The following is a 25,799-nucleotide window of genomic DNA, read 5'->3' as shown; positions in this document are numbered from 1 at the left end:
ATCCTTTCCAACTGTCATAGAATTTACACACACACGCACACAAAATGGGATGCTTGTTGTCTCACATTGCACTACATCTGTAACTGTTAACAAACAGATCATATTGTGTGTGTGTGGGGGGCACACTGACCTCTTCCCAACACACACACACACACACAGATGATTGAACAAAGTGATCAGTTTTTTAAGAGCCTGAAATACTCTCTTTGCTGTCATTGAGAGGAAAAGCTTGCTGAGGCTTGCTGAGAACAGTGACAGTCTCAGTTTTTACCATGGTGTTCATTCAGGAAGCCGTATGACAGCATCACAGGGGTACCCTACCAGTGAGGGTATGGGCTGCAGGTTGAGGGAGTAAAATCAGAAAATGCACAATAATGCAAAGAGAAATATACCTTGCAAATTTACAGGAATCGTCCATTCAGAACCATTAACATAAATTCACCCTTCAATTAGGCTACCTTTTCCAAGCAAAACTGCCTCCTTCATACCATAAGTCTAGTGTGGAATAAATAGCACAAGGAAAGAAAATAAAAAGACAGATTGAGGGCCAAGTTTACAGAACCATGTTTGCTACTGTCAGATATAGTTCTGCGAAAAAACAACTGTCATGTTCTCAGGCGGCATGTGTGGTGTTTGACTTGGATGAGTCAGGAGATGACCGGAACTGGCCTGAGGGGCAGCAACTGAAAGTGGAGATCTTTTTTATGATGCTATTTAGTGAGAACAACATATATCCATCGTGGACTTTGTTTTTTGAAACATGTTTTTGCCAAAAGAGGAAGTCAATGCATCAGTGTCCTTATCCGATCGTCAATGCCGAAATCGCGTCCATCCAGTTACACAAGCAGGGTCCAGACCCTTGTGTGCAGAAGAGTAAAAAAAAAAAAAAATACAATCTCCAGCGTTTGTTCAGGCTAGGGCAACATCTATTTAGGCCTAATCTCTGAATATTTTAATACCGGGATTTAAATTTAAATTCTGGCATGGCCCATTATGGATATAATATAGGCCTAATGAAATAATACAAATGTTGTATTTCTTTGTCCTATATCGAATATATAAAATTACGTTTCACATAGGGTTTCGAAAATGTAGCTCACAAAACGACTTCTCGCGTTATTGCTCGTATTACACAAGAGCGTGACTGTTTTTTTTGGTAACATCCGGCTTTTCTCTGCGACAGAAACCGCCTTTACATCTCGCTTCCTACTGCCACTGTCGGATGAAGAGTGAGCAAATGCAACGTTGACCAGGAGATAGCTAGCCAGCTAAATTCCTAAACAAGCTGAATGCTGTGATGTCTTCAGGGATGACTGGACAAACGCCGTAAGTTTCACGTTTCATTCCAGATCCACCGTTCCTTTTCATAATGTTCAACAAATGCAGAGTAGTTAGCTCTAGCTTCAAATGCTAAGACGTTAGCTAGTGCTAGCTATTAGCCACGGGTGCCATTGTCGAACTAACCACGAATGTTAAACAAGCAACGCTGCAATCAACTTCAGCTGGACGACGCGAAAGTTAGCGATAGAACTTTGTTCTCCAACGAAGCGTAATAATATAGAATAGCACAATTGTGCCTCTTACATTGTATCAGTTGAAGAAAATAACTTTCGTAAGCTATATAATAATATAGCTAACCACTCAAAGGACTAGCTAGTGCGGTGGCTAGATATCTATCAGTTTAGCCAGCTAACATAACTAGGCTACCTACCTGCTAGCTTGACGTCGTCAGCTTTTTTTGCTAATGTTAGCTAGCTTTAATAAATAGACTCATTGAGCTTTTACAATAACAATGGTGGCCGCTTTAGCACGTTACACGTACTGTTAGCCAAGTGGAGGCTTAAGAAAGCGGTCTCTCTTAAATAATGGTTTCCCGCTGATACCACCCTCCTAGAAAACTTAGTAGCGGCTGAACAGGCTACAGGTTGTCGAGAGTGCCGAGGCCTACTGACCCTACACACACTTAGCGCTACTTAAACCTTAACCACAAACTTACCCACACAGGTGCGTTACAACTAGCAGATGGGACCAGCCCGCCCAACCTAAACCGAGGGTGGATGTGATGCAGGCCTGCGTGGGAAACTCATCGCACCCTAGTGTCCCTGCTAGCTGCACGTCAGTCATCAACCAGAATGCAACCCAAAACAGAGGGCCCGGGCCATTGCGGTCTGATGGGGACCAGACAGCCTCACAAGGTGGAGTGGAGATGGCTGCAGCTATGGCGGCTAAAATCAATGCCATGTTGATGGCAAAGGGAAAGTTGAAGATTCCCCCACCGCTACCGTCTAAGGTACTCAACAGTAACAGTGGTTTTGGACTGTATTTAAATAACCAGGGGAAAGGCACCAGTAATGAGTTATGTATGAATGTTTCAGGTACCTTCATGTTTGTCAGTGTCCAGCACGGCAGAAGAAACTGTAGTCACAGAGGTTGACATCAACGATGTCCCAATAAACTGTAGAAACCTTCTTACCAAAGGCAAAACTCAAGAAGAGGTAAGTTGATACACCTGTTCTACCATTTTTTAACCCCATTCCAGAATCCAATGTCTCTATGGCCATCTTTTAATGGTCCATTTTATTACATTCTAGATTCGCCAGTGCAGCGGGGCGGTAGTGTCAACCAAGGGTCACTACATGAGTGATATGGACAAAGGAAAAGCAGTGTATGTATTATGTTGAGATTGCTTCCAGTGCCTATATTCTGTTGGGTGTGTTCATGTTGTATTCTAATTATCTTTCTTTATTTAGAGAAAGGCCTTTGTATTTGCATGTCCAGGGCAGGAGTCAGGACGAGGTGAATAGTAAGTAGTGCAACCGAACCATCAAATCTGTGAACTGAGTCAGAGCTGGTCTGGACATGGCCGTTTCCCTCTCCTAACCCTTTAACACAGAGCCCATCTCTCCCTGTGCTGCTAGAGGCCGTGAGAAGAATTAAAGAGATCATCTCTGAGGATGTGTTGCGGACGGCCGCAGCTCTGGGAGGGCAGCAGGTGCCCATCATTCCTCCCCTGACTCTCTACCCCCAGCCCTCCCGCACCTCATCTGCCCCTCACATGCCCCGGGCGGCCAGCGGCAGCTCCTCCACCCCCCAGGGACACAGACCTGCAGCTCCACACTCAGGGGTAGGCAGAGCCGGCTCCTTCAGAGACATGGTTAGAGGCGGGGGAGATGTGTGATGGTGCTAGTCTTTGCTGGAGGTCAAGAAAGTGAGGCCAGTTAAGATCATTTGGCCTTGCTGAAACCCACCTCCTACAGCATGGCAGCAGGAAGAACAACTCTGCTCTCCAGACACTGCCCAGGGTTACTGTGCCTGCTCACAACTCCTGTTTTTACTGGTCCACATGACCAGGAAGTTCCATCACTCCCATGTTTCTAAACACCCAATCCTTAAACTCTTCATTTCGGTGGTTAAAGTTCCTATTCCGGACTGATCTCGGACTCACATCTCGCCTGTCCTCTCCCAGAGTTTTGTGCACACAAAGATCTTTGTGGGTCTGGACCAGGCCCTGCCCTCCTTCAATGTGAACGAGAAGGTGGAGGGTCCTGGAGGGACGTACCTGGGACACATCCAGACGGAGACGGGCGCGCGGGTCTTTCTCCGGGGGAAGACGTCTGGCTACATCGAGCAGGCGTCCAGACGGGAGTCCTTCGAGCCGCTCTACGTCTACATCAGGTGAATGGAACGCGCCGCTTTTAATGTGGTGTCAACTTGCAATTCAGTACTGTGCAAAAGTCATAAGAACCTCAGTATGCCCAATAGCATGACTATTGTGTTACATATTTATTTTTGCCTTCTGTATCTGTGCAACAGTATAAAAGTGCAATATTACATATTTTTTTTGCGTTATTTTAACATTTCACTTTTGCACTGTACAGTAGGTGGTATTCACTTGCATTGCATCTCCTCCACCAAGGTGTGGTTGAGTTCCCATGTCATCCTGCTGTTAAAAGACATGCCATTGCAGCTTTGTAAATCTGGTTTGCTTGGACCTGATAATGATCGGTAGGTGTGCTGAAGAGTTACAAATGGTTCCTTGTGTCTTGCAGCCACCCAAACCAGACAGGACTGGAATCTGCAAAGAAACTCACCGAAAGTCTGCTAGAAACAGTAAGCCCCACGTGTCTAACATTCACATCTTTATGAACGACATGTAAAGAAATAATGTTGGAGGTTTTAGAAGGTGATGCTGCTGAGGTTTGTAGCGTTCACTGATACCCACCTCCTAGATGAAACAGTGGGGTGAACCACCTGGGCCTCGAGTTGTGGATTAAGAGTGCTCTGCTCCTACTGACAAGAACACTAGAGTCTTTGTTGTTTGAGAGCTGTTTGAGGTTCCTAACATGTTGCGATGCCTGTTCTCAACCTGCTCTCCTCACCTCTGTCCAGGTGAGAGCTGAACACTCGCGAATGGTGTCCATATACACAGCGACTGGTTCTACACAACGTAAGTACACCCGCAAACCAGCCTGCTGCACAGGTCTTCTTGCAAAGAAAAAACTCAGATGTGTGTGTGTATATATATGTATATATTATTTTTCTTTTCTTAATGTAACCACAGCTAAATACTACACCCTGACAAGCTAAGGGCCTAGCCTCTGTAATTATTCCTTTTCTGTCACCCTTAGAAGCAGTTGGAATAGGTCAGGGCTGAGGCCCTGTGCGTTGCCCTGAGAGAGGCCTGGTATTAACTCCATGTCCTGTACTTTTATTTCAGCATACGCAGCACATGGATATCCACCTAATAGCAATTACTCTAGCCAGGGGTCCTGGTATAGCTACCCTGCAAATGGGTATGCGGGCGGCTATTCACCGTACCCAGGATCCAGTGGTTATTGGAGTAGTGCAAATGGTGCCCCAAGTCATTCTAACCTGTCGACAACCCCTCAATCTTCTCAGGCAATGGTTCAGTATCCAGTCTGTCCTAGGAAACCACACCCCTATCTAGTACAGGTATGGGGTCCACAGAGCCCGCCCCCGCCCCCCCCCCGCACTTCACATCCAATACTTGCCAAGCCAATCAGCTGTGCCTCTTTGAGTTTTCCAAGTGTGTGAATGAGTGGGAGTCCAGAGCCCATCTGTGTCCTTCTGTCTCCAAGGACCCTGGGAGCACAGACTCTGAGGCTGACGAGGGCTCCTCCACCAGCCCGCCTCAGGCAGGAAGTCCCAAGCGCCATTTCCAGGAAGATGCCCAGGACGAGCAGGCGCCTCGGGTGAGTAGGAACCGCCCGTTTACAAGCCACTCAGGAAGTGCTGAACGCGAGCCTCTTACCAGGCTCCTGTTATACACCAGCCACGACTTACACTCTGCTCCCTCCCCAGGCTGCTGATGTCCCGACTGCAGAGAGGTCTCCCCCTCCAGCGCCCTCCAGGGTGGAAGAAGGAGCTGAAAGGTTTGTCTTTGACTCCTGATTCCTATCCCCCTTTTTATTGGCTGTTAATACCTGGATATTTGTGAGTAATCTTTTGTGTCTTTTCGTCAGGCTGTTGATGCCGCCGCCTCCACCCATGCCCTCTGTGTTCGCTGCGCCTCCAGCACGCAAGAGAGCCCGAGAACCAGTGAGCTTGCCCCCCAGCCCCCCCACAACCCTTGGTACGCAGCGCTGCAAACACACCCTGCCCTCACCCCCCCCCCCCCCCCCCCCCCCCCTGACTGACCAGACTAGAGGTGGAACCCTGTGTGAAGGCCAGACTGCCTGTGCTAACTAACTCTCTCTTCTTCTATATGTCTGTGTCTTCCTCTTGTCTTCTCTCTCTCCACATGTCCTGGTCCTTGGCTGTGCTGCTGGTCCTTGGCTGTGGATCAACTTCCTGGCATGGGGCTCCTCAATGGCCTTCTCTGTCAAAAACCCCTCTGTCTCTGTCACACTTTTTCTCTCTTTCTGTCACTGTTTCTTTGTCCCCTCTCCTCCTGTCCCTCTCTCCCTCTTGATGTTGATGCTCTGCAGAAGCGCCGGAGGAGGAGAGCGTGAAGAAGCCTCGGGTGGTGCCAGACGCCTCGGGCCTGGTGCCGTATGGAGGGGACTCCTCAGACGAGGAGGAGGAGAGGACGCGCAGCAGTAAGATGGTGTAGCTCCCCCTTCTCTCCTCCCCTGTGACCAGAGCTCTCCCATTCCCAGGAGCAGCTCATCCTGCCCTCTGACCCCCTCGGTGGACAGAAGGAAATTAACCACCATTATAGTCACAATAGATCGTTCATTCAAGGTAGTTTAATTTCATTTATTTTAAAACCATATGCTGTTTATGAATTGGCTTGCCTTCAGATTCTCGTTACTTGCTTTGCACCAATTACTGATATATATTGTAACTTTTCTTATCTTGGAAAATGGTGTAAACCTGTTCCCATGGAATACTGTAATAAACAATTTGAAAAAAAAAAGACTTATCAATCCTTTATCAAGAGAAGACGTGTGATCTGATTTAATTTAGTATCTCTGCAGCTAGAGAAGCCAGGTTACATTTAGTCATTTAGCAGACGCTCTTATCCAGAGCGACTTGCTGTAAGTACAGGGACATCCCCCCCCCCAGGCAAGTAAGGTGAAGGGCATGTCTTTTAGCATTTTGGGGAATTGAACCGCCAACCTTCTGATTACTAGCCCGACTCCCTAACTGCTCAGCTCCCAGCTTGAACATGTTACAAAACTGACATCAAATCAGTTGGGTGTAACGAGGGGCTGCTATGCCGTTGTGGAGCGTGAGCACCCCGGGGTTGTCCAGAGCGAAGCAGGGGTGGACGTAGCGCTGGAACTGGCAGCAGAAGGTATGAAGGTGCTGCTGCAGGTCCACGTTGAAGAAGGACAGGGTCCCCTGGCCGTAGTCCAGCAGAAGCCCGATCCTCACCGGGTTCACTGTGATCCGGATGTCGGGACTCCAGCCGCTGTGCAGGAACTCGTACTTGTGCCTGTTTGACAAAGCGACGTGGGAGTTTTAGTGCATCGGACGACAGGAAGTTTGTGGCACATTTAACGACAACATGGGGATTCCAGAACAGCATGGCTGAGGGGGTTTAGTGTGTGTGTGTGTGCAGGAATGAAACGCGCTACTAGGTAGTGTTGTTTTTCCTCCAACTCAAGGGGGCATAGCAGAGATGTTGATGCTTAATCCTTTCTGTAAACCGGTGGATCAGGAGGGGCCAGAGGCTTGGTTCTGCGTAGGCACTCACACATGAACTGGGCCAGTGCCAGACTGGAGCTTCAGAAGCACATTCATGTGGTGGCTTGTGATATGTCTGTACCAAGGATCTGCCGAAAAGGACAATACAGCTGTTCTGCTTTGTGCGGAACAGAGTTGCTATGGCAACAGCTATACGGCAATGACATTCTGTTTCACGGACACCTAACTGAAGAATACTTCCAACAAGGCATTGCTGTGAAAAAACAATGAAAAAAGCACAGTGTCTCACAAAGAGAATACATATTTTGAACGACCAGAAATAATCCTGCATCGGCCTGCTTTTCATACACAGAAATGGGCGATAGACCCCTTTGGGATGACAGGCATACATATTACCCTGAGAACCATCCCAGCAGCTGAACAGGAACAGTTGACCACTGATCTGTCAGTGCTGATCCAGATGAGTGTTTCAGCTCCAGACTCTAACCTGGAGGGGGTGAGGATGTGCCTCATGCACCAGGACGTGTTGTTGCCCCCCAGGTAGGAATTCCTGGGCGTGTCCTCATATGCCACACCAATCCTGAACTCTGTGTCGTCCTCCACCTCCACCTCCCAGTAGTGTCTGCCTCGCACAGGAATCAGGTCCCCCAGGACTGCTACGCATCTACACTCCAAAACACAATACAATTACACAGTTATTTACAGTCAGGTCAGTCCCACAGTCCGGCCAGCCCCACAGTCAGGCCAGCCCCACAGTCAGGCCAGCCCCACAGTCAGGTCAGCCCCACAGTCAGGCCAGCCCCACAGTCAGGTCAGTCCCACAGTCAGGTCAGCCCCACAGTCAGGCCAGCCCCACAGTCAGGCCAGCCCCACAGTCAGGCCAGTCCCACAGTCAGGCCAGTCCCACAGTCAGGCCAGCCCCACAGTCAGGCCAGTCCCACAGTCAGGCCAGTCCCACAGTCAGGCCAGCCCCACAGTCAGGCCAGCCCCACAGTCAGGCCAGCCCCACGCTCCCAGATCTTTCCTTTTCCCTTGCTCTTCCTCTCCTCTGCTCCAATTCTGCCCCCCCCCCCCCCCCCTTACCCTTGGCCCCGGGACAACAGACCCGTTTGTCCCCCCCTATTGGCGGGCCTGCCCACAGTTACGACGGTGGCCCCCCTATGGTGGTTTAACCTGTGTTACCCTGCAAAGGTGTTGTCATCGAAGGCCATGGCACTCAGGGGCAGTTCCTCGTCCCCATAGAACACGGTGAAGCCGTCCTTCGAGAGCGACAGACAGGGATGGGCAGTCTCCTCCAGCAGGTGGAAGAATGTGCCTACAGGACACACACACTGGTCAAGTGTTTTACTGTCAGATCCACAGGACAACACTAGGTCAGACTGGGCACTGAAATTCTTAGGGCAAAGCAACCTGGCATAACATAACATATAAGTACTCAGAACATAGATTACGCCTATGATTAGCTAAAATATAATACCCCTCCTAAATATACAAAATAATATACAATACGGTATACTAAACCTCTAATGCACATATTAACTTATACTAACCTTATAAACCTATACTGACCTAAAGACAATTGGGGTAACAATTGGTGCAATTTTGCTGATGGTGCAACCAGTATCAATGCCCATTCACTGTCAGCATGCAAACACACATGCTCACTTAACTGCTCATTTAACCCCACAGCATGGTGGGGGTCTCACCTGTGGTGGAGACAGTAAAGGCTTCACTTCTCTCACTGGGACCTCCGATGTTGACTGCCCTGACAGATAGCAGGAAGGTCTTACCTGCCTGCAGCAAGATCATACTCTCACAGGTGGGGATAGCCACAATGGACCTGGCAACACACAATATGAGATTTAGTCATTTACTTATTTTATTTAAAAAGGGACTATGTCTAGTTTGAAACATAAATGTAAGCATTTGATGCAGTGTACCAGATTATAGAATCAAGGTAATTATGCATCAGTAACTTAATTATGCATCATTTAAGGTGAGAGACTTACTAAGCTGTAAAGAATTGTTCTATCCAGTCTAAATGATTTTTCAACGATGTGACCAGAGTTGACTGAAATGGAATGTGAAATGGACCCAGGCTGATAGGACGAGGTTCCGGCTGAGAGCGCTGGAGGAGGCCTGACTAAGAATAGCTTTTCTAGGACACTAGCAGTCTGAGTCAGCAACTACTCTATCCTGGGAACTCATACCGCCTAAAACTGCAGCAACAGAGGGACTCATTTATGAACGTTCTGGAAAAAGAGGCTTGTTAAACATGATGCTACCAGGACCTCCTGGGATTCTGGAAGTTCTTTCAGTCTTAGATCACTGAGCACTCAAGATGAGACCTAAAATACAATCCTGTAGGTAATGTATGTCGTTCACCATTGCCGAGCCATTGATGCAAAACAATACATAAGACAGTGATAACAGAAAGATTTTCCAATTTTGAGTGTGTCTTACTCAGTAACCCCACTGTGCTCTCCATCTGAGCCCATTTCGCTGAGCTCCACAGTGTACGAGTCAACTGGGTTTGTATTTCCTGACTCCCAGCGAATCAGAGCAGCCTCTGGGCAGCTGGTACACGCCCTCTGTTTGATCAGGGGAGGGGAAGGGACTGGGGGAAAGAGGACAGAGCTGGGTGAGGCTATGAAAACAACACAGGAGGATCCATTCCACTCAATGATTTGAAGCAGAGAGAGGATGCCAAGTGTCTGGCTGGATGTTTTATGCAACCTGTCACAGCTTTACTGAATTTAGAAATTTCCCAGCGTTTTCTGCTGACAACATTCTGGGCTGAGTGCAACCTTGTGCTAATTACCTGTCATATACAGGGCCTTTTCACTGGTGGGGCTGATGCCTGTAGTGTTGGTAGCTGTCACCCAGAACTCATACTGAGCGTTGGGCTGCAAGTCTTCCACGGTGCAGTGGGTCTCCTTCACCTTAACCATGGACACTACGGAGAAAGATGACAATCACAGGTGAAACCTGTGTAACTGACACTTCAGGGAACGGAAACACTGGAATGCAGTTAATCGGCACAATTATAAATAAATACTTCCGGAGCATTAAACCAACGTAGCATGCTATTTTCATGTCTCCCGGCTTTCCACTTAAGTGAAACTTTACTGAATTTCGAAAGATCTTGTGACTACTCATGGAAGTTCTCACCCTACTACAATATTCAGAGGTGTTCTATGTGGGCGTGTCCTACCCCGTGGTTCTAAGGTGTTCTATGTGGGCGTGTCCTACCCTGTGGTTCTAAGGTGTTCTATGTGGGCGTGTCCTACCCTGTGGTTCTAAGGTGTTCTATGTGGGCGTGTCCTACCCTGTGGTTCTAAGGTGTTCTATGTGGGCGTGTCCTACCCTGTGGTTCTAAGGTGTTCTATGTGGGCGTGCCTTACCCTGTGGTTCTAAGGTGTTCTATGTGGGCGTGTCCTACCCTGTGGTTCTAAGGTGTTCTATGTGGGCGTGTCCTACCCTGTGGTTCTAAGGTGTTCTATGTGGGCGTGTCCTACCCTGTGGTTCCAAGGTGCTCTCTGATGGTGTGTCCTCCAGCACTGTTCTGTAGTACAGCTCATAGAACTCCACCGTGTCATCAGAGAACAGGCTCCAACACACACGCAGGGATGTCTGGGTGGCAGAGTTGGGTGACTGGGGGTTGATGACTGGGGCCGACGGAGCTGACAAGATCCCAATATTAAAGCTACTCAAATCCTTAAGTTTCCAGGCAACCACAACACTTATCATCATCCATAATCATGTGGATGAATAGAACCAATGATGATTTGAAAGCTTTTATTCTGGAAAAAAGAAGAAGAAAATAACACCAACTGAGTAAATGAAAAAGATTTAAGTTGTCTGGAGGTCAGACCTGGTACGATGTTGATGGAGTCCATCATGGTTGTCACGTCTGACATGTCAGCCAGGGGCGTGTCGAAGGATAAAGAAGTGGTTATAGTGAGGTCGACCTCCTCTTTGGCAAACTCCTCCATTCTAGATGGAAAGACACACGAGTTGGGGTAAAGCAAATCCACTCCACGTACGTTTTGACTTGCACCATGCTGTTCCAAACATTTGTCTGCATCACACTGGACACATTAGACCTTTATCCACTCTGATGCATGTGCATGCTTATGAAGTCATGAGTGAGGAGGTGTGATGTTTCAAACCCATGCATTGAGATATCACAACAAAACCATGATCATTCATTGTAGCGTTAGTGTAAGCCAGTTCATGGCCACTCTCAGACAACACTTCATTCTACCTCTTAAGAATGGGCGTTACTCCCTGTCAACGACAAGTAAACAACTTAAGATTTCAACTCATGTGGCATCATTTTTTAGGTTTAAAACCATCAAAAGAGCTCATCACTTTGACGGAAGGCAGTCCAGGGGCTCACCTGTAGGAAGAGGCGTTTGTCCTGGATACGGTACAGTGCCTGAGCCGCCTCGATGAGCTCTTTGGAGGACTCCAGGGTGCGACCGCATCCCAGCAGCTGTGTGTACAGAGACTCCAGCTTGTTCTTCTTCTCCTCCTCCAGACCCGCGGCCCTGTCGTCATAGCGATGAGACAAGGTCTGCAGGACGTCGTTGTAATGTTGCTCCAGGTGTTGCTCCTGACGACCGAAATTCTCCTGAACGAGTTCACAAGGATGTCAGGCTCCAGAGGTGGAAACCTTACATTACATTTACATGTATTCATTTAGCTTTTATCCAAAGCGACTTCCAAGAGAGAGCTTTACAAAAAGTGCATAGGTCAATAATCAAAAAACAAGGAGATAGCCCCAAAAACATTGCGGGAAGCCAAAACATGACACACATTGTGAAAAGCAAAAAAAAACTTGAGGACTTGGTTCGTGATCATCCTGAGTTCCAGGTGAGACTTTTACCTCAACGGTGAGGAACATCTCCTCCAGGTGACCTGCAAAGTTTTCCATCTCAGTAACTTTCTCCTGTAGCTTGCTTCTCGTCTCATTCATGACATTCTAAATAAAAAAGAAGGTAAAAAGATCGAACTGCAGTAAGTGTGGGAATGTTTTTTTTTTAAATGATTTATGATGATGATTTCTAGATGACAGAGAAACGATGGGTTCCTCCAGCGTATTCAACACAAGGTGTTAAAAGCCGCCCCCAAAGATATCTGCCCCTTACCTCGTCCCCATGCTCATCAAAAACATTGTCATGTTCGTCTGAGGTGGGGGAAACCGGCTCTTCCTCGTCTGACGTTACGCACGCCTCAAAGCTCAGGGACTCGTTGGTGTCCACGGAGAAGCGCTGAAAGGTGGAGGCCACAGTCTTCCGTCTCTGTGACACCACCACGAAGGGCTCAGTAGACAGACCAGTTTTGGTGTCTCCGTCGTGATCCTCGTCTCCACTCAGAACCTCCTCCGCGATCACATCCAACACCGCCCCTCTGATATCACACACATCCATGACCAGCAGGTACCCTTGCTGTCACTGTGGGAGGTAATGGCCAGGTTGAGTCTTCAATGTGGCCAAGCTCTACTGTGTGCTACAGCGTTTGCTAACCCCTATGGCGTGGTTAATTGTAAGACTTTGGCTATTTGGAGTCCTTTTTAAGACCTTAAGATACTTACTAGGTTATACAGTGATAATGTATGATGATTTTCACCGTTAAAATTATACACTGACAACACATCACCAGTACTATTTTTTAAGCTTGCTCGAGTCATCAACGGAATCCATGCACTGCTATAGTAATCGATGTATGTTGATAAAAATGTATTACAATTTGTTAATAGGATTAGATTTTAATTTCTGGTTACCTGGATGATAAATCATTTAGTAATTTTCCTGTTTAATGTTTCAGCAGCGACGATTTAGGGCGGCCATTGGCAATGTTTTTCAGTCAAGCAAAGCAAACCGAGTTTGTGATAAATATAGAAAGGACCCTAACAGGCAGCTCAAGTGTCAACATGAATATTCGTTACAATGCAAGTTTAATCAGCATTAACGACGATTTAGACATAACTTTACTCAGATTGAATACATACGGAAGCAAATCGGTGACATAATGTTTTGAATTTCAAAGGGAATTGAATACTTAATATTTAAGTTTAAACACCACCAAATTGGTTGGTTTTGAATTCACCTCTTTAAAATATGAATTTATTTCAATGTAAAAAAAAAGAATCTTATCCAAAAATTTAATCTTCAGAAATTCAAATAGAACACAATTTAGCCTGCTCAAATTCGACTTTCAACTTTTTTCATGTTGTGTCTGAAACAAAATATAGAAGAAAAAAACATAGTTTCGGAAGGTTGTAAAAATATTTTCGAAAAAAGGTTAGCCCCCCCAAAAAAGTTGCAAAAAAATGTGAGCCGAAATAAATCAGATTGCAACATCCGGGATATCAAGGATAGGTAATGCAATCGAGCCGAATGCAATCGAACCACTTCACTACTCCGAGAAGGGTCCAACTATCTCCTCAGGCCCCTCTCATAGGTGTAGCTGCAGGCTGTAATATACAGGGGGATCACTTTCCTCGGTCCTCCAGGGAAATCTGTTCCCCCTGTGTTCTGTGGGGGAATAAAAGTTTTACTGCGAATTCAATGCTGTTATTTCATGTTATATGTCTCTGTTGAATAAAAAGATAATCAATACCTCAGATATACAAAATGTGTACATCCGCTGAACATACAGCAGATTAAATAAGTATTGAACACGTCACCAGTTATTTCTCAATAACTAGCGTTATATTTCCAAAGGTGCTATTAAAATGACATTTTCACCCTGCAATCCATACATACAAAGAAACCAAAACAAATAAGTTCAGAAATTGAGTTATGTGTAATAATGTGAAATGACACAGGGAAAACCTTTTGAAAACATGAAAAAAGGGAGGTGCAAAAAGGCATGGAAAGCCAAGAAAACAATTTAAATCTATCAGTAATTAAAAAGCAATTCAGTACTTTGTCAGTGCAAATTAATATCAGCTGGTTCAGTCCCAACTGATGGCCTACAAAAAGGTCTCATTGCCAAGGAGTCACACAAGACACAGCTCAGGAGGGCTAATAGCAAAGAGCTGTCTCAAGACCTTTGCAACCTAGCCTGACGTTGTCATACTCATAATTCTAGTCAGAGTATGAGTCTGAAAACTCTCCGTTGGGCTGTGATTACGGGGCGTGTTTCAACCAAACTCGTAAAACAAATGCCTCTACGCTGAATTGGATAGGCATACAACCAATCAGAGCAACGTAATATGTTGTTCGTTGAAAACGGATTCAACCCAAGGGCTCTTTTGCAACGTTGTTGATTACGTTACTGTTGATCATCTGTCCATCATCGTATAAAGCCCGCCCTGGCAATTTCATTGGTCCGCCCAGATCCTGGTTTTATGTAGTTGTTCCCAATGCGAGACCCTCCAGACCCAACTTCCCGACCAAATTTTTTTGTGGGTAAGGAGAAGTTGGGCTGGCAGCCAGGCTGTTTGCAACCTAATTGATGCAAAAAATAAAGATGGCATTGGTTGCATGGTGATTTGCTGCAGAGAGCTGTTTGACATCAAGGCCAGTGAGAGGTACTGAGGAGGCAGGATGGGAGGAGAGAGTACAACTCGAGTGAGAGTCAATATCAGGAGATAGGAAATAAGATTAATTAGACCATGGAGAATGTATCCCTTTGCATCTGGACATCATCAGACCTTTGGGTATGGTCTGCCCCTTGACTGGCCTGGTCTGCAGAACTCTCTCTGACTTCTGGTCAAGACTATTCTCACGAGAGCCTTCGCTTTCTCTACTCTGTGAAGCGAGACTGGTCACATAGTATCACTGTCAATGTTACATGTCAATGTCTAGCAAAATTCATTTCGAACCTTGAATTTATGGATCGGATTATTTTTTTACCATTGAAATTAATATGTCAATTTTAAAGAGTTGAATTCACTACACTAAACACACAAAACCACACATTCGGTGTTGTTTAAATTTGTATGAGTATTCAATTCCTTTTAAAATTCAAAACATTGTCACTGATTTGCTTCCATACACGTCGCACTATCATTATTTAAAGTAACCTGTAGGCCTGATATTCGGAATGTATTTTTCGAAAAACAGACGTACTACTCTTTTCAGCCCTCTGTTGCGAGGTTGAATTTTTATCAGCCTAACTATAAACTGCTTTGACTGTGGTGTCCATAAACCTATTATTACTAAGGGGTGTGTCGTAGACGGGAGGTGGAATTCCCCGGTAGTCATGAGGAAAAGGTCAAAGTTGAAGGTAGACGAGAGCGGACTACGTCATACAAATGGCGGATGGTGTAAACAGAGCAGCGAAACACAAGTTGTACATGTTTTCTAAAGATGAATAACGTGGACTGCGAGCGTTTAGACAGTTTAGATGGTTGGGTGGCTATAAAAAGTAATATATTTGAAGAAAACGAAATATTTAAGCTTGGATTTATAGTAGAATGGAATGCTATCGAGTCTAAATTTGCTGTCACCTGTCACAACAGAACTCTTCAGCGACAGAAACGGAAAGACGAGATTGCAGTTAGCGACAACCAAACGAGCTGGGCTGGATTGTTCTCTGTCAACGATTTAAAAAACGTTCATCGTCAGTTTACAGGTGTCAGTGATGTTCTGGCACCAATTTTTCCAGACTTGTCAGACTTTGATGATGGTAACATTTGGGACTTATTTCTGAACCGTGTATCCAGTCCCGAGGATGAAAGGGACCTTGATACACCTTGTCGACAACTTGAGAAATACTTCAGCCATGCAATTGATATCTGTGGGCGAAAGATTGTCCTCGACTCACTATTCTCCCAAGATGAGCGAGATGTTGAGGAGTACTTTGAAAACCTTCAGGAATTCAAGAAGAAAACGATGCAGGAAGAGGTGACCAGAGCCAAGGATCTCCTGCAAACGGTGAGGGCAAGATGTTCACTTTGGGAGAGACAGCGAGAGATGGGAGACGTAGAGACGAGAGGTTGAGGGAAATGATGGGGGGAGGGGGAGGGGAAACAAGGAATTACTGTCTGCTGAGGGAGATGAGGTGAGGGATGAGAATGCGAGGGAGATGAGGGGTGTGAGAGAGAGAGAGAGAGAGAGAGAGAGAGAGAGAGAGAGAGAGTGTGAGACTGCCTCAAGTGCCTCAAATGCAGTGAGTCAGACTTAGATTGTTCACTTAGCGAAGTTCTTCAAGGCCTTCTGCTAATCTTGCTATTCCTGTTCTGCTGAAGATTCTACAATGTGAAACTGAGTCATCTAAATGCCATCCTCATTGTGTCCATTTACACAGACTCTAGTCCTAGTTTGGCCCTCAGTGTGCTGCCAGTTTGTTGAATTGATGCAGCTCAGACTAAATGTGCACAGTTATAGCTTGCAATGACAAGGTTACATTAAATGCAACATTGAAGTGAGATGCTATACTCTAACAGAGGCTGTAATGTGAAATAATCATTTGGGGTGACACTTTATATCCTGGTGCATGTAATATGATTTAATTAATGAGGCCTTTATACGTTTAGAGTCTTATTAACACATTTTAATGTTAACAAGCATCTTATAGGGGCCTTGTTACGGATTAACCAATACTTATCACTGGCACCTAGATCTAGAGTCACCTAGATCTCTCCATCATTCGGTGCTAAGTGTGAGTCTGTCTCCTGCAGATACAGCAGAGCCACAGCACTGCTGACAGGATGGTTCTGCTGCTGCACATCTATGACCAGGAGGACCAGGCTTACCAGGACCTAGTCACCGTGGCGACACACTTGTTCCAGTACCTGCTGCAGCCTTTCAGAGACATGCGAGAGCTGGCTTGCCTGTACAAGATGGAGATCCTGGTAAAGACCCAAATCAAGTCAAGTTTCATTTGTATATAGCCCTTTTTTAAAAGCAGTGTCACATGGGGCGTCACCTACACGCCCTTAGAACTGCACCTATACCAACCTAATACAAGGACGGGTAAAGTGAAGTTCCGCAGTACATCTCTACACTTGCGTCTCGTCTAGTCTAGTTCAATCCTGAGGCTGAGAAAACAATGTCCCTGTGACTTGAGAAGCCACAAGTCAGAGAAGGGTACACACACAGCTTACGTTAGAGTGGTTCTTGACTTGTTTGTCTGTTGGGAATCTTTGCAGAAGTCTCTGGAGTATGAGGAGCTGGGTCCTAAGAGAATCGAAGCTCTGGAGAAAGAGGCGGAGGAATGGAGGAGGAGAGCAGAGGATGCGGTGTCTTCCATACAGGACATCACTGTCAGCTACTTCAAAAAGACATCAAAGGCTCTGGCCGGTACAGTTGTGTGTGTGTGTGTATGGGAGCGAGGGAGCCACTGAGTGTGTGAGTGCATTGTGTCGTAGCACACTCCTCGTTGTCGAGGAGCACTCCAAACCAATATCGGCCGCACTACTCCGGGAACACCTGCACACCAGAGAGTTGTGCTGGTCTGCGTCCTAAAACAATAACCAGGGGTGAAAAAAACTGATGTGTGTGTGTGTGTGTGTGCACGGCCCTCAGGCATGTTGAAGCAGATGGAGGGGGATGAGTGTCGCTTTGGCCCTGCCGCATGGGCATCCGCTGCTCCCAGGATGGAGAAGCTGCGCTTCCTGCTGGCCAAAGAGACTCTGCAGCAGATGAGGGCCCAGGAGATGTGCCTGAACCGCAGGAAGGCCAGCATCAGAGGGCAGGTCTGTGTTTGTGTGCGCGTTGCCAGGTTTACGCTGGGTCAGCACCGGGGTTGCCAGGTTTCTGCTCTGGTTCATCTATCTGCCCACAGCGTCCTGTTGGCGGACATTGATCTATTTATAGAACTGAAAGTCCCCACATAAACCTCCAACTGCTTACATTACTATACTGAGAGTAGTCTAGTGACTGTGACAGTTAAGATATAGACATTTGAAAAATACAATGTCGTTTTTAGTTTCATTCACCCCTAGATGGCTGTTGTGGCAGCTCCAGTGTTCTTTAATCCATTTGACACAGCTAGAACACAATTACAAAGTCTACTGTGTAACCAGCCCCATTAGAGCCAACCTTGCGTGTGTCTGTGTTGTTATACTGTAGTCTACTGTGTATCCAGCCCCATCAGAGCCAACTGTGAATGTGTCTGTGTGTGTGTGTGTGTGTGTGTGTGTGTGTCTGTGTTGTGAGATAAGGGAGCTACCCCTACGCAGATCTCAGGGATTTGTAGATGAGTCACGGAGCCAAGAGGAAGTGCCTCTCAATAGCTCCCCACGCGGCGTGCATGCCAGCGTGCAGCCCAACCCTGGTCGTTGTGGCACTGAGCCCCTGTGTGTTCTGCCCTAGATGAGGTCTCTCGCTCAGGAGGGCTCTGGACCTGGCCAGCAGGAAGCCGTGGACCAGCTGGAGTTGCAGTACTACGAGGCCCAGCTGGAGCTGTATGACACCAAGTTCAACGTCCTGAGGAACGAGGAGCTTCTCCTGGTGGCCCAGATAGGCACCGTGCGCCGGCAGATGAAAGGTATGCCGTCTTCTGTCCCTCCCAGCTACGGGGGGTCACAGACGGGCCCTGGGGGTCACAGACGGGCCCTGGGGGTCACAGACGGGCCCTGGAATCACAGACGGTCCCTGGGGGTCACATACGGGCCCTGGGGGTCACAGACGGGCCCTGGGGGTCACAGACGGGCCCTGGAATCACAGACGGTCCCTGGGGGTCACATACGGGCCCTGGGGGTCACAGACGGGCCCTGGAATCACAGACGGTCCCTGGGGGTCACATACGGGCCCTGGGGGTCACAGACGGGCCCTGGGGGTCACATACGGGCCCTGGGGGTCACAGACGGGCCCTGGGGGTCACACACGGGCCCTGGGGGTCACACACGGGCCCTGGGGGTCACAGACGGGCCCTGGAATCACAGACGGTCCCTGGGGGTCACATACGGGCCCTGGGGGTCACAGACGGGCCCTGGGGGTCACATACGGGCCCTGGGTGTCACAGACGGGCCCTGGGGGTCACACACGGGCCCTGGGGGTCACACACGGGCCCTGGGGGTCACATACGGGCCCTGGGGGTCACAGACGGGTCCTGGAATCACAGACGGTCCCTGGGGTCACAGGTTCGAGCGTCAGTTGTACGTCTGGCATCTCTGATCGTGCTCTGATACAACAGAACAGCCTCTTCACAACACAGAGTGGTGTGTCTGCCTCGACACCGTGTTTTAAATAATCTCGCAAAAGCATATTTACTTTGGGGTAATATTTTATGCATGTAAATGCCCGCTAATTGCTGCACGTGGGGAATAGGCTGTTTGCTTCCAACTTCCAAGCTTTGTGTGTGTGTGTGTGTTTTGGCTAGGCTCTGAGCACTATGGGCATCAGATTTATTTTTAAAAGCAGAGGGAAGCAGAAAGTGGTACTTCAGCACTTGTCCTCCCCCCTCCCTCCCCCTTGCTCCCCCCTCCCCCCCAGGAGAAGAAGAGAGAGAGGAGACGACAGACTTGTGAGAGGTTCTGTCTCTGTGGAGATTCCTTCTCATAATGCCATGACTGAGAACTTTCCAGAGTGCACACTGCTGTGGGTACTGTGTGTCGAGGGGCATTGTGAAGGAAAGCTTTGAAGGAAAGCTTTAATAAACATGAACGAGGGGGGGGGGGTCCCGTGGAGCCGTAGAGTGGCCCGCTAGAGTGCAGACCACAGAGGTTAAAGTGTAACGGTTCGATTCCAACCAGGGCCCTTTTAGGCATGACCTTCCTTCACATTCTCCCCTGCCTTTCCCAAACTGTCACTATAAAAAAAGCATACAATTCCCCCAAATATATATATTTATACGTATCTAGAATAATCCTGTGTGTGTGTTCCAGAGCTGAAGGAGGAGGTGGTGTACTACGATGTGTGTGAGGACCCAGAGGAGCTCCAGAGCCTGGTTCAGACGGGCGTCTCCCCTGACCCCGCCCCACCTGCCAGTCACCTGACACGTCGTCTCCAGGCGCTGGAGTCCAAGAGAGGAAGCATCGGCGCCCGCAGGGCCTATCTCCGCAACAAGAGGGTAAACCACGCGTGGGTGTGTGTGTGTGTGTGTGTGTGGGTGTGACACGCGTGCCTGCGTGTGTTTAACGTGTACCTGTGCGTGTTCTTGCTGTAGGATCAGTGTGTGGAGGCCAACCAGCAGAAACACAGAGCCTCCCAAGAGAGCGGAACCACCTTTATCCAACACCACGGAGTCCACCTTGTGAGTCGCCATGACAACGGGGGGGGGGACCCACAGGGGGTGGTAAAACCACCGATGGACCACCCCACCCACCCACCCAACATCTCTGTCTCACCCTATCTCCCTCTCTCTCCCCCCTCTCTCTCTTTTCATCCCTGTCTTTTCACCCACAGAAACGAGAGAAGAGAAAAGAAGAAGACCAGAGGAGAAAGGAGTGGGTGGACGAGGAGAGAGAGAAGACGCTGAGCAGATTACGCTCCTTTAGAGAGGTGAGTCTCTCCCTATGTCTATGTCTCTGTCTGTCTGTCTGTCTGTCTGTCTGTCTGTCTCTCTCTCTCTCTCTCTCTCTCTCTCTCTCTCTCTCTCTCTCTCTCTCTCTCTCCTATGTCTCTCTCTCTCTCTCTCTCTCTCTCTCCCTATGTCTCTCTCTCTCTCCCTATGTCTCTCTCTCTCTCTCTCTCTCTCTCCCCCTATGTCTATCTCTCTCCCTGCTGCACCTCTCCTGTAATAAACCCTCAGCAACTCCAACTCTCTTCCCTGGGACTGAATCTGTGTTACATGTTTGAGCCTGTATCCATGCAGGAGAGCCTACTGCTGTCCCCTGTGTCTCCTATAGGGTGCTCCAGATGTACCACACTCCTAAAGCACTCTCCTCCTGTCCTTTCCAGAAGCGTCCGGGACAGTATGTGGTGAAGACTCCTCGATCCAAAATGGCTGCTCGAGAATCACCGTCTTCTGATTCCTCCCAGCCGCTGTCAATCATTGACCTTGGCCCCGCCCCCTCGGCTGGATCTCCTGCCCCCGCCCCCAGGAAACCCCCCAAGAAAAAACAGAGCACTGCCAAACCCAGGGACATCCCTGTGACCATCTACGCCCCTCCACCTCCTGCCCCTCCACCCTCCCAGACCTCCCCCCCGCCCCCTCCTCCTCCTCCTCCTCCCCCTCCTCCCCCGCCCTTGCCCCCTCCTCCTCCCCCCTCCCTGCCCTCACACCCTCCCAGTCCCAGGCAGGGGACACACCGAAGCCCCTGAGCGAGAAAGAGGCGGCTCCCTTCCCTGCCAAGAACACTCTCAAACAAAACACAGGTGAGCAGGTCTAACATTCCTGTCATGGTCTCTGACTGGGCTCATCGCAGCACACATTTGAGTGGATGTCATGGTGTTCCTAGCAGCTCAGTATAGAGAGCATGTTCACAGGAAGGCAGCCTGTAAGATATTCTGACTGGTCCTAAGTCCTCTTCCTCCCTCTCTCTTTTTCTCCCTCTCTATCCCCACTCCTTCTCTCGCCCTCTCCAACCCTTTCTCTCTCTCCCCCTCCCCCCTCCCTCCCCTCTCCCCCTCCCTCCCCTCTCCCCCTCCCTCTCCCCCCTCCCTCCCCTCTCCCCCTCCCCCCTCCCTCCCCTCTCCCCCTCCCCCCTCCCTCCCCTCTCCCCCTCCCCCCTCCCTCCCTCTCTCCCCAGGGTCTATGGACGAGGTGCTGGCCTCGTTACAGAGAGGGCAAGTTCGGCTACGCCGGGTCCGACCCCCAGCTCCTCTGGCCCCCGGCGCCGCCCCCTCCGCCCCGGACGCCATGACCAGCATCATGTGTGCCATCAGACAGGGGGTGACCCTCAAGAAGGTGGGGCCCAGCCAATCACGTGATTCCATTCACCGCGCGCCTGATCGTGCCTATGTGAAAGGCGTGGATGTGGTGTTGTGTCCGTATCTGACCTGTTTGTGCTCCCTGAGGGGGTTAGGTGTGCGCGGCCCCGCCCGAGTGCAGAGACTCTGAGCTGGAGAAGAGCATCAAGGCGGCCATGCTGAGGATGAAGAGGGTGTCTGCAGACTCAGACGAGGATGAAGACGGAGACCCAGAGGGAGGAGGAGAGTCTGCAGAGTGGGATACCTGAGGAGACTACACTCACACACACACACACACTGTTACACACGCACTGTCCCACACCCACTGTCACACACGCACTGTCACACACACACACACTCACCCTCTCACACATTAGAAACCTGTTTATAATCAATAATTATGATCAGTGATCTGTTCTTCAATTGTGCTGGTTGACGCTTGATAGCTTGACTGTTGATAGCTTCATAATGAATCAGATACGAACATGGAGGCAGTGTCCCTGAGGTCTGTTAAAGTGGCTCCATCAGTCGCCTGGCGTCGGTCCACTAACCTGACAACTTGAATCCAAAGTATTTTTTCTTTTAAGTGTTCCAAGGGAAGTGCACGACGAATTGATGAATGACCGTATCTGTTTTTCCTCTACACTACATAGTCTCTAATAATGTCCTCATGTCTTATGGGACTATCCTTGACATGTCTCAGTAGCTAAACACTGAGCTGTGTTCAATGCATCCTATATCATATTCTTGTTTTCACAGCGCTGGCTTCTCGCCTAAATTAACGTGCTGGTCAGCTAATCTGAGAGGAGGTCACACACAGGTCCACGTCCTAGATGAAACTTGATGTCCCGACTTCCTCCTGTACGTCAGGGGTGACGGTCCAGTCCCTCCACTGTTGAGGAGGCCTCAGGCCAGCTTGCTGTCCATCTGTTTACATCAGAATGATGCATCACTCTGGCTCCATCTGCCAGCGGAATGACAAGCGCATACTGTAGAGCACTGATTTGTATTACTTTTTTTTTTTGTAGCCGTTTGTCAAAGCTCAGTATCGTTATCTATTTTAAAAGATACACATTTTCAACCAAGAACATGTTGAAGTGCCTTGGGGATAAAGTAATTCATCGTGAGAATCTAAAACCCCAATAAAAAGTTACTAAAGGTAGACACTTTTTTTATTGAATGTTGATTGTGTGAATGTATTCATGTGTTCAGCTTTACTTCCTGTCTGATAGTTACACTTCCAGGAGCATCACGTTTCCAGGTAATTCATGTGTGTGTGTGTGTGTGTGTGTGACACTGGCGCCCTTCTCCAGGTGAAAGAAGGGACACTCCTAGGCAGAACACAGCGCAGGTGTTAAAGGGCTAACCCTATTGGCTGCACACACTCTGACAAGCAATCCCGGCAGCCTGCGTTACTATGGCAACAGAAAGTCTCAGTGGTGGTGGCCTACAGTGCCATCCCCACACACACACACACACACACACACACACACACACAGTGCAGCACACTCCCATAATGATGTTTTACCAACTCGCCCACTCACCACCCATCCCACAATGAATCCTGGAGAGAGAGAGGGAGAGAGAGGAAGAAAGATTCAGAGACAGAGAGAGGGAGGGAGAGATAAAGACAGAGGAAGAGTGAGTCAGAGAGTCAGAGAAAGGCACTAAAAGACAGGGATAGGAACAGAAGCTACAACTCATCAGAGGTATTCTGCGTCAGCGAGAGTGATGTTGTGTCATGATGAGATTTCATTGATCCAGGAGAACACCAGTCAGTCTGGTGAATACTGACTCCCTGCCCTGTGCACAGGTCTGGGCGTCAACCACTGACCTTGTTGGTCCACAGCCCCATCGCACAACCAGCCTCTCGAATAGAATAACGGGTGGATAGAAAGACACATAGAAAATGGTTCCCAAGGAAACTAACAATAATGAAACAAATTTATCGGGGAAAGGATGATTGACTCGTCTCTAATTAAATATCTTTTGTTCTGAGAGACAGCAGTGGACACGTCTTCCAGTCAGTCATCTGCACAGCCACTTACGACCAAGCGCTCAATCAATACTTGGGAGTGAGTGGGATCAAGTTGCCGTGGCAACATGTCCGCTGATTCCACCACTGCAACCGTTTCCACGGTGGGAAGACGTAGGAAACCTGGGGGGGGGGGGGGGGCGGGGGGGGGCGTGTGCCTCTTTCCAGCATTCCCTTGTCCACATCCCCTCCTCTCGTCTGAATGAGACACAGCCCTACTCGTCACCTCCCTTCTGATTGAGACACAGCCCTATTACCCAACCTCCCTCCCTTCCCATAAGCTCTCTTCCTCTGATTGAGACACAGCCCCAGCATCCCCCCTAGTAACCTCACCTACAAAGCTGCCTCTAGCAACCCAGAACTTTCCAGCCACGGCCATCTTCCCTGGATCTGTGGAAGCAGTACTGAGCGGGGTCAAAGAGGAGGGAAGCTGCCTTGACCTACTCAGCGTGCCTGTAACAGCATCCATAAAGAGCACTGTGTGTGCTCATGTCATCGCTGTACAGTGACAAAAGGACACAGACCACACACTGTAATTAAACTATATTTCAACAATTGTCAATTCTATATTGTACAATATTGAACAGTGGTCACAAAAGGGGAGGAGTCAAAACTATGACAAGGAAGTTTCAGGTCTATAGTTAGGTTCCTGCAAACCTCATGGAAGTCCCTATTTGATGGGGCAGTAGGAAACAGAGACAATCCATTGGTAGACATCCCCTTTCAAAACATTTCTCATCAAACTGGGATAGAAAATATACAATTACAGCATGATAGCGTTTTCCATAAATATTCCACTAAACGTCCCTTTGATACAAGTGAAAGATTGAAATTCAAATACAGCTAACAGTGCTGCATTCTTAACTGGTAGACTCCACATCCTAAAATAAACTATCACACCACCAATCACCCAAAATAATATTTTATAAAAGTCTTGAGGCCATAAAGTTTGAATGTATGTAATATATAGTACTTGGAGAAAAACACAGGTTAAGGTAATGTTGTTCATATAAGTGGATCAGAACTAGACAGACTAGTTGACAAGTCAATAGGCACCGACAAACAAATCAAAACATGAACAAAATATAGAATTTCAGTGTTGTATTGAAGGCCCGTCAGTAGTCGAATATGACGTACATGTTCACGTTATCTTTCTTTCCAGCAGCAAAAACATTCCCCTCAGATACAGAAATCACCAACAGAGACTTCAGTTGTGTGGGAAGCACATCCAACAGGGACCACGTTTAAAGACATACTTTGCTCACAAAAAAATAAAATAATAATCATGCAAAATCCTTAAGAACACTGCACTCCTAACAGATGGGGAAACTAGCATAGTTTTTGAGGATGATGTTTCTGTGTACAACTGCTTCCATCGCGGAAAATGATGTTCTGGATGCACAAACCACCTAGCAGGCAATGTTTTCAAAGCACCTGCAATTTCCTTTACCCTAGCTATTACAAACAACTATTTGTCATTTCTTTCTTAGTAAGAGCGTGTCAGCCCAGATCAACAGGCCTCCTGCCTAATATTCATTGTTCCTTCATGTTACTTTAGCCCAGATGTTTTCATGCTGTTGTTTACCAAAGAAAATCCATAAATCTTTTTTTTTTTTCTCTCTCTCAAAGAAAGTCAGTTACTATGGTGACGATCCAGGCCGCATCTCCTAGCCAGGCGGGTGCGTAGCGAGCCGTCCTGCCCAGAGGCACTTTGTGACTCGGCCGTGTGTCGTGTGTGCATATTAACCTAACAAGAACAAAACCGTCTTCAAACACACCTGAGATGAAACGTGAAGTATTAGTAAGCAGACTCTTTTCAAAAGATACATCAGTTCTCATGAAGTGGCCATCGGGATTAACATGGATCATTATTACTTTTACTGTTGCTGAACCGCATG

General features: G+C 48.0%; 3 protein-coding genes across 5 annotated transcripts; 2 read left to right on the top strand and 1 right to left on the bottom strand.

Moving 5' to 3' along the window:
* The first annotated feature begins 1,170 nt into the window (after positions 1-1,170).
* On the top strand, positions 1,171-6,363 carry LOC146246593 (KH homology domain-containing protein 4-like). The gene is made up of 14 exons (XM_084682262.1): positions 1,171-1,326; positions 2,005-2,290; positions 2,376-2,495; positions 2,592-2,665; positions 2,751-2,803; positions 2,919-3,124; positions 3,467-3,675; positions 4,050-4,110; positions 4,390-4,447; positions 4,718-4,953; positions 5,100-5,213; positions 5,323-5,393; positions 5,484-5,593; positions 5,949-6,363. Exons 1-14 carry the CDS (start codon positions 1,298-1,300, stop codon positions 6,071-6,073), a joined length of 1,752 nt encoding a protein of 583 aa, XP_084538388.1. The 5' UTR covers positions 1,171-1,297; the 3' UTR covers positions 6,074-6,363.
* fsd2 (fibronectin type III and SPRY domain containing 2) lies at positions 6,190-13,006 on the bottom strand. Of its 3 annotated transcripts, XM_084682259.1 has the most exons (14): positions 12,902-13,006; positions 12,267-12,572; positions 12,005-12,100; positions 11,516-11,749; positions 11,381-11,403; positions 10,988-11,109; positions 10,632-10,796; positions 9,935-10,069; positions 9,577-9,730; positions 8,820-8,953; positions 8,296-8,428; positions 7,601-7,777; positions 7,163-7,241; positions 6,190-6,901 (listed from the first exon to the last, which is right to left on the bottom strand). In XM_084682259.1, exons 2-14 carry the CDS (start codon positions 12,546-12,548, stop codon positions 6,635-6,637), a joined length of 2,001 nt encoding a protein of 666 aa, XP_084538385.1. In that variant the 5' UTR covers positions 12,549-12,572; positions 12,902-13,006; the 3' UTR covers positions 6,190-6,634. The 3 variants fall into 3 exon arrangements, with proteins under 3 accessions (XP_084538385.1, XP_084538386.1, XP_084538387.1); XM_084682260.1 differs by lacking the exon at positions 7,163-7,241; XM_084682261.1 differs by lacking the exons at positions 6,190-6,901; positions 7,163-7,241 and adding an exon at positions 7,248-7,366.
* A 2,242-nt stretch (positions 13,007-15,248) lies between these two features.
* Positions 15,249-23,028, top strand: whamm (WASP homolog associated with actin, golgi membranes and microtubules). Its single transcript, XM_084682993.1, is given in 12 exon segments — positions 15,249-16,004; positions 16,751-16,924; positions 17,222-17,372; positions 17,598-17,767; positions 18,387-18,561; positions 19,901-20,085; positions 20,182-20,268; positions 20,421-20,516; positions 20,916-21,231; positions 21,234-21,332; positions 21,707-21,864; positions 21,983-23,028. Coding segments are annotated over 12 exon segments (2,331 nt in total). The 5' UTR covers positions 15,249-15,437; the 3' UTR covers positions 22,136-23,028.
* Positions 23,029-25,799: the final 2,771 nt, after the last annotated feature.

The sequence above is a fragment of the Hypomesus nipponensis genome, chromosome 19, assembly GCF_054491055.1.
Source record: "Hypomesus nipponensis isolate SF chromosome 19, ASM5449105v1, whole genome shotgun sequence".
In the NCBI taxonomy this organism is placed as follows: Eukaryota; Metazoa; Chordata; class Actinopteri; order Osmeriformes; family Osmeridae; genus Hypomesus; species Hypomesus nipponensis.
The sequence above is the reverse complement of the archived record's forward strand: the minus strand, read 5'-3'. Positions and strand labels throughout refer to the sequence as shown.

Coding starts and splice junctions, on each gene's coding strand:
- LOC146246593 (XM_084682262.1), top strand. CDS start 1,298: ATGTCTTCAGGGATGACTGGACAAACGCC. Junction 2,666..2,750: donor ATGGACAAAGGAAAAGCAGT/GTATGTATTATG, acceptor TTCTTTATTTAG/AGAAAGGCCTTTGTATTTGC. Junction 3,125..3,466: donor CTGCAGCTCCACACTCAGGG/GTAGGCAGAGCC, acceptor GTCCTCTCCCAG/AGTTTTGTGCACACAAAGAT.
- fsd2 (XM_084682259.1), bottom strand. CDS start 12,548: ATGGATGTGTGTGATATCAGAGGGGCGGTGTTGGATGTGATCGCGGAG. Junction 8,954..9,576: donor GAGCACAGTGGGGTTACTGA/GTAAGACACACT, acceptor GTGTGTTGCCAG/GTCCATTGTGGCTATCCCCA. Junction 6,902..7,162: donor GGCACTGGCCCAGTTCATGT/GTGAGTGCCTAC, acceptor TTTGTCAAACAG/GCACAAGTACGAGTTCCTGC.